Source organism: Triticum dicoccoides, chromosome 3B, assembly GCF_002162155.2.
Source record: "Triticum dicoccoides isolate Atlit2015 ecotype Zavitan chromosome 3B, WEW_v2.0, whole genome shotgun sequence".
Classification (NCBI taxonomy): domain Eukaryota; kingdom Viridiplantae; phylum Streptophyta; class Magnoliopsida; order Poales; family Poaceae; genus Triticum; species Triticum dicoccoides.
Window position 1 is genome coordinate 801,793,782 of NC_041385.1, and position 7,659 is coordinate 801,801,440.

General features: G+C 53.8%; 1 protein-coding gene across 1 annotated transcript; it reads left to right on the top strand.

Moving 5' to 3' along the window:
- The first annotated feature begins 3,546 nt into the window (after nucleotides 1–3,546).
- Nucleotides 3,547–6,971, top strand: LOC119278578 (probable beta-D-xylosidase 7). Its single transcript, XM_037559907.1, has 6 exons — nucleotides 3,547–3,942; nucleotides 4,286–4,585; nucleotides 4,662–4,831; nucleotides 4,944–5,041; nucleotides 5,145–5,915; nucleotides 6,001–6,971. The coding sequence occupies exons 1-6, from the start codon at nucleotides 3,547–3,549 to the stop codon at nucleotides 6,591–6,593; spliced, it is 2,328 nt and encodes a 775-aa protein (XP_037415804.1). The 3' UTR covers nucleotides 6,594–6,971.
- The last annotated feature ends 688 nt before the right edge of the window (nucleotides 6,972–7,659 follow it).

Sequence of the window (7,659 nt, forward strand, 5' to 3'; positions counted from 1 at the left end):
ATAAAAATTACTTGGTGATAAAGCAAACAAGCACACACGAGAATATTCAACCCACGCTATGACTCCCCGGCAACGGCGGCAGAAAAAGGTCTTGATAACCCACAAGTGTAGGGGATCGCAATAGTTTTCGATAAGTAAGAGTGTCGAACCCAACGAGTAGCTAAAGGTAGAATAAATATTCCCTCAAGTTCTATCGACCACCGATACAACTCTACGCACGCTTGACGTTCGCTTTACCTAGAACAAGTATGAAACTAGAAGTACTTTGTAGGTGTTGTTGGATAGGTTTGCAAGATAATAAAGAACACGTAAATAAAAGCTAGGGGCTGTTTAGATAAATATGCAATAAAGTAAATATAGCAAGTGTGGAAAAGTGGTGGTAGGAGTTGTGGAATTGTCCCTAAGCAATTGACTATGTTACTAGACCGGTAATCACTATTGCAATTCTATTTGTGGGAGAGGCATAAGCTAACATACTTTCTCTACTTGGATCATATGCACTTATGATTGGAACTCTAGCAAGCATCCGCAACTACTAAAGATTCATTAAGGTAAAATCCAACCATAGCATTAAAGCATCAAGTCCCCTTTATCCCATACGCAACAATCCCCTTACTCGGGTTTGTGTTTCAGTCACTCACGCAACCCACTATAAGCAAATCATAAACACATTGCAACACCCTACAGCGGGAATCCCTCACGCTTGCGCGACACGGAGGGCACCATAGGACAACACCAATAATAAAATATGCAACTCAAACCAATCATAGCAATTCATCAATCACCGATAGGACGACGAAAATCTACTCAGACATCATAGGATGGCAACACATCATTGGATAATAATATGAAGCATAAAGCACCATGTTCAAGTAGAGGGTACAGCGGGATGCGGGAGAGTGGACTGCTGGATATAGATGGGGGAAGGTGATGGAGATGTTGGTGAAGATGACGGAGGTGTTGGTGAAGATCGCGGTGATGATGATGGCCCCCGGCAGCGCTCCGGCGCCACCGGAAGCAAGGGGGAGAGAGCCCCCCCCCCTTCTTCTTCTTCTTCCTTGACCTCCTCCCTAGATGGGAGAAGGGTTTCCCCTCTGGTCCTTGGCTCCCATGGCTTGGGAGGGGCGAGAGCCCCTCCGAGATTGGATCTATCTCTCTGTTTCTGCGTTCTCTCTTTCTGCCCCTTCACCATTTCCTTTATATCTGGAGATCCGTAACTCCGATTGGGGTGAATCTTTCGCCCAGATTTTTCTTGTAAAATTAGCTTTCTTGCAGCAAAAGAAGAGCGTCAACCGCCTTACGGGTGGCCCACGAGAGCCCAGGGCGCGCCTAGGGGGGAGGGTGTGCCCCCCTGTCTCGTGGCCACCGCGGACACCATTTCGCGTTGATTCTTCCTCCGGAAAATCCCAAATATTCCAAAATAATTCTCCGTTCGTTTTTATCCCCATTTGGATTCCGTTTGATATTGGTTTTCTGCGAAACATAAAACATGCAAGAGACAGGAACTGGCACTGGGCACTGGATCAATATGTTAGTCCAAAAATAGTATAAAAAGTTGCCAAAAGTATATGAAAGTTGTAGAATATTGGCATGGAACAATCAAAAATTATAGATACGACGGAGACGTATCAGACACCGGAAGTGTTCCGAAGGATACCGGGTACATATCGGGTCACCGGAAGGGGTTCCGGATACCCCCGACAAAAGATATGGGCCTAATGGCCAAGAGGGGAAACGCAGCAGCCAGCAGGGGCTGCCGCGCCCCCCATATGGGCCGCACCTGAGGGGAAGGAAAGAGGGGAAGAGAGAAGGAAGGGGAGGGATTCAGCCTCCCCCTTCCTTCCCTCCTCCTTCCTTTCCCTTCCGGAAAACATGGTAGGGGGGGGGGCGAATTGGATTAGGCCCCCAAGCAGGATTCCTCCTACTTGAGCGCCCCAAGGTTGTCCCCCTCCCCCTCCCACCTATATATATGTGGGGATGGGCGCCTATAACACACACCAAGAGTTATTAGCCGTGTGCGGCGCCCCCTACACAGTTTACGCCTCTGGTCACATCTTTGTAGTGCTTAGCCGAAGCCCTGCGTGGATCACTTCACCATCACCGTCACCACGCCGTCGTGCTGACGGAACCCATCTGCTTCCTCGACACTTTGCAGGATCAAGAGTTCGAGGGACGTCATCGAGCTGAACGTGTGCAGAACTCGGAGGTGTCGTACGTTCTGTGCTTGATCGGTCGGAATGAGAAGAAGTTCGACTACATCAACCGCGTTATTAAACGCTTCCACTTTCAGTCTACGAGGGTACGTAGACACACTCTCCCTCTCTCGTTGCTATGCATCGATCTCCTAGATAGATCTTGCGTGAGAGTAGGAAATTTTTGAAATTGCATGCGACATTTCCCAACAAGTTAGTACAAAATTGAGTCACTTATTTTGAGACGGAGGGAGTATTTAACAATTAATAACTAGCATGAAATATCAGTGTCAACAAAGAAATTAACTTCATTCGCAGAAAAAACAAAGAAATTAACTTCCTGCATGGAGCCGATGTACATGCACAACAAGACAACTCTCTTCTCTCAAAAAAATAAGACAACTCTCTCACTCCTCGTTGGTTGATTAATGCGATGCATTAAAACCAACCTTCTCACCCCCGCATGCATGCATTGGGTATTAATATCCTCGGTTGCTAGTACAAGACAAACCTCATAAATTTTATCTCGATTGGTGTTAGTGGCCTTGTATAGTTGCAAATTATAATTTTAATAGTGGCCTTGTATATAAAAATGGAGGGAGTACTAATTAATTAGCAGTCTCATAATTTTGTGTGTTTAATGACATAATAATTTATTTCCTTTTCCATAAAAGTGTAAGGCTGGCCATAGTGAGGGTAATATAAGTGGTATCATGCATTTGGGAGTTGCAAATATGCTTATGTGGAACACAATTAAAGAAGAGAGAGGGTTATAGTAACATAGGTAAATATCGTATCATAATTAATATTATGCTACTATGTGTCATGCATGGCAATAAATGAGACCAAATATGATACTAACCTATGATACAGTGCATTATTTTTTTCTCTTTCTTCTCCTCCTTTTTCTTATTCTTCTTCCACAAATACTTGTCATAACTTAACTTAAGATAACTGACCACACATGTCACGTGGTTATGATACGTATCATACACTAGTATCATATCATATGCATAATACTAGTATATGATACTCCCCGCTATGACCAGCCTAAGCCTACACATCGTCATTTTGTATGTGTTTAACGACATTATACTAGCCACCGGATCGAATTTTTATGAGCATGCTAAAAGGGCTCAATTTTTATTTTTTGATGAAAACTGAACAATTGGTCCCTCAAAAAAAAATTAAAAAAGAACCGAACAATTGGCTCATGTCGTACGAGCCCATGCCCCCCTGTGTCGCGCCGCGCCGCGCCCTGTGCTTCATATATAGTGCCCCTCGCCCCTCGCCATAGCCAAGCCAGCCAGCCCGCCTCGCTCGCGCGCAACTGGCACACACGCACACTAGAGCCATGGGACGCCGCACGCACGCCGTCCAGGCGGCAGCGCTGCTGCTCCTGCTCGCCTTCCTCCATCTGCACGTGGCCGCGGCCGCCGACCCGCCCTTCTCCTGCGGCGCGGCGTCGGGCGCGCCGTACTGCGACCGGAAGCTGCCGATGGAGCGGCGGGCGGCGGACCTGGTGTCGAAGCTGTCGCTGGAGGAGAAGATCTCGCAGCTGGGCGACGAGTCGCCGGCGGTGGCCCGGCTGGGCGTTCCGGCGTACAAGTGGTGGTCGGAGGCGCTGCACGGCGTGGCGTGGAGCAAGGGCATGCACCTGGACGGCCCGCTCCGCGCCGCCACCAGCTTCCCGCAGGTCATCCTCACCGCCGCGTCCTTCAACCCGCACCTCTGGTACCGCATCGGCCAGGTAGGTACACACGAGCACCGCCGTCTATTACCTCGTCGATCACTCTGCTTTTGAGATTGCGTGCCGTTTATTCACACGATTCGACAAGGATGCCGATGATGAAATTAAGAGCACTAGACCAGGACTCCAGGAGCGTGGTTTCTTGGGCACACAAGGCATCGTGCTTTTAGCTAGCTAGGCCTAGTTTAGGTTCACCCGACTAGTCCGCAAATCGGCCGGTAAACCATCACCAACCGGGTTTCATCTTTTGAACACCCACGTACAAGTTGTAGCACGAACGTGGTAGGTGCATGCATGCTGCTTTTGAACTGAAGTGAACTTGACGGGTCTTGTCACTTGTCAGGTGATCGGCAGGGAGGCGCGGGGCGTGTACAACAACGGGCAGGCGGAGGGGCTGACCTTGTGGGCGCCCAACATCAACGTGTTCCGGGACCCGCGGTGGGGGCGGGGCCAGGAGACCCCCGGCGAGGACCCGAGCATGACGGGCAAGTACGCCGCCGTGTTCGTCCGCGGCGTGCAGGGCTACGGCATGTCGGGCGCCATCAACTCCTCCGACCTGGAGGCCTCCGCCTGCTGCAAGCACTTCACCGCCTACGACCTCGACAACTGGAAGGGCGTCACCCGCTTCGCCTTCGACGCAAAGGTTCTCATTTTTGGAGGTCGGAATTGACGACCGTGCGTGCGAATGCGATGCCAAAAACTGTCGTCTTGTTGGGCAGGTGACGGAGCAGGACCTGGCGGACACGTACAACCCGCCGTTCAAGAGCTGCGTGGAGGACGGCGGCGCCAGCGGCATCATGTGCTCCTACAACCGCGTCAATGGCGTGCCCACCTGTGCCGACCACAACCTCCTCTCCAAGACCGCCAGAGGCGACTGGAGCTTCAACGGGTAATCAGTAGCAACATTTTCTTCTTCAGTAAAAAAATATGTGCCACGACAGAGGCAAAATCAAGCAGGTGCTCACGGACTGACGCTTGCAAGTTTCATTTCTGTTGAGCAGATACATCACGTCGGACTGCGACGCCGTGGCCATCATCCACGACGTCCAGGGGTATGCCAAGGCGGCAGAGGATGCGGTGGCAGATGTCCTCAAGGCCGGTACGAGTTTTCACTTGAAATCACGATTGCTAGATACATGTCACATCACATGACCTGCTACGGTTTTCTCAAAGATGGATGAGTCATTCCTATATATGGGCAGGTATGGACGTGAACTGCGGCGGCTACATCCAGACGCACGGCGTGTCGGCGTACCGGCAGGGCAAGATCACGGGGGAGGACATCGACAGGGCCCTCCGCAACCTCTTCGCCATCCGGATGCGGCTGGGCCTCTTCAACGGCAACCCCAAGTACAACCGGTACGGCAACATCGGCGCCGGCCAGGTGTGCAGCAAGGAGCACCAGGACCTGGCCCTGCAGGCGGCGCAGGACGGCATCGTCCTGCTCAAGAACCACGCCGGCGCGCTGCCCCTCTCCAAGTCCAGGCTCTCCTCCTCCTCCATCGCCGTCATCGGGCCCAACGGCAACAACGCGTCGCTGCTGCTCGGCAACTACTTCGGCCCGCCGTGCATCTCCGTCACGCCGTTCCAGGCGCTGCAGGGGTACGTCAAGGACGCCCGGTTCGTCCAGGGGTGCAAGGCCGCCGTCTGCAACGTGTCCGACATCGGGGAGGCGGTGCACGCGGCCGGCTCGGCGGACTACGTCGTGCTGTTCATGGGGCTGGATCAGGACCAGGAGAAGGAGGAGGTGGATAGGCTGGACCTGGGGCTCCCCGGGATGCAGGAGAGCCTTGTCAGCAAGGTTGCCGACGCGGCGAAGAAGCCGGTGATCTTGGTGCTGCTTTGCGGTGGACCGGTGGACGTGACGTTCGCCAAGAACAATCCTAAGATCGGCGCCATTGTCTGGGCTGGTTACCCTGGCCAGGCCGGTGGCATCGCCATTGCCCAGGTCCTCTTCGGCGAGCACAACCCCGGTGAGATTTTGTTTCACTCCGCTCTGAGCAATTCTTGGCCACGCGCTTTCCTAGGCTGTACTGTACTGACATGACGGATCATCAGGTGGGAGGCTGCCGGTGACATGGTACCCGAAGGAGTTCACGGCGGTGCCGATGACGGACATGCGGATGCGCGCCGACCCGTCCACGGGCTACCCGGGACGCACCTACAGGTTCTACAAGGGCAAGACCGTGTACAACTTCGGCTACGGCCTGAGCTACTCCAAGTACTCCCACCGGTTCGCGTCCAAGGGCACGAGGCCGCCGTCCACGAGAAGCGGCATCGAGGGCCTGAAGGCGACGGCGTCGGCGGCGGGCACGGTGAGCTACGACGTGGAGGAGATGGGCGCGGAGGCGTGCGACAGGCTCCGGTTCCCGGCGGTGGTGAGGGTGCAGAACCACGGGCCCATGGACGGGAGGCACCCGGTGCTGCTGTTCCTCCGGTGGCCGAACGCGACGGACGGGCGGCCCGCGAGCCAGCTCGTCGGGTTCCAGAGCGTGCACCTCAAGGCGGACGAGGCCGCGCACGTGGAGTTCGAGGTGAGCCCCTGCAAGCACTTGAGCAGGGCCGCGGAGGACGGCCGCAAGGTGATCGACCAGGGGTCGCACTTCCTCAAGGTGGGCGACGACGAGTTCGAGTTGAGCTTCATGGCCTGAGCCGGCCGGGGTTGGGATCGAACACGATAAACCCGCTGGCCGCTGCTGCTGCTTCAGCAGAGAAGGATTTCGATCATACGTACTACAGTATATCCATAAGTGTAATCACCTAGCTTATGTGAACGACAGAGTGGTGAATTAAAAGCGAGATCATCCTTTTTTTCCCCACACTGTGTACGGGTAATAGTAACAAATAACAAAATGGCAACTGAGACATGTGCTGAAAGCTTGCGGTCGGGAGCGTAGAGCCAACGAGCGATTATCATCTGCTCCAATTAGGGAGTGAGCCTAGCTCAACTGATTGGGAGAGTAGATGTACAAACCCAACACATTGGTTCAATTCCTCGTGGAGGCGAATTTAGATTCCTATTTATTTTTGAGGATCAGACTTTCTTTATACTCACGTATTTATTGAGGATTAGGCTCGGTGCATAATCAAGATTAAAAATTCTAGTACTCATGCTTAAAAGGCCGTATGCATCCCTAGTTGGTGCAAAGGCCGGGGAAGTGAAATTTTCCCCTCAATTTAAAGGTGGAGTACGTACTCGGATCGAGCGCGAGGCTTCTTTTTTTTCTATCGCCCCAAAGGCCTCTGCTCGCCCCTCCTCGTGTCGCCCCAGGGGGAACCATAGCCGTCGTCCTCTAGGTCCTCCTCCGCCTCCACCTCTCCTCGCCGCCGTCCGCGGTGTCGCTGGGCAAAGCTCGGCTGGCTGGGCGGCGGCGAGGCATCTCTCCCCCTTGGAGCGTTTTGGGCGGCGCGGGACGACCAGATCGCGAAGAGGCGTCGGGCTAGCGTGGGGTCTGGTGGTGCGGCGGGCGAGCATCTTGGCGGCGGCGCCGGCGACGCGGCACGGCAGCTGCGTGGTCTTCAGATTGGGTGGTCGCGGGCGCTGCCATGTTCAGGCCGGATCCATCTGGATCTGCCGCTTGGATGTTGGCGGCCGGCGCAGGGTGGTGGTCTACGCTGCTAGCCTCGTCGGATCGTTGGATCTGGCGTCTGTCCTTCTTGATCCTCCTTCCTGGTGGGTTGAGCCCCATGGCACTTGCATCTCTGATGGGCTCGGTT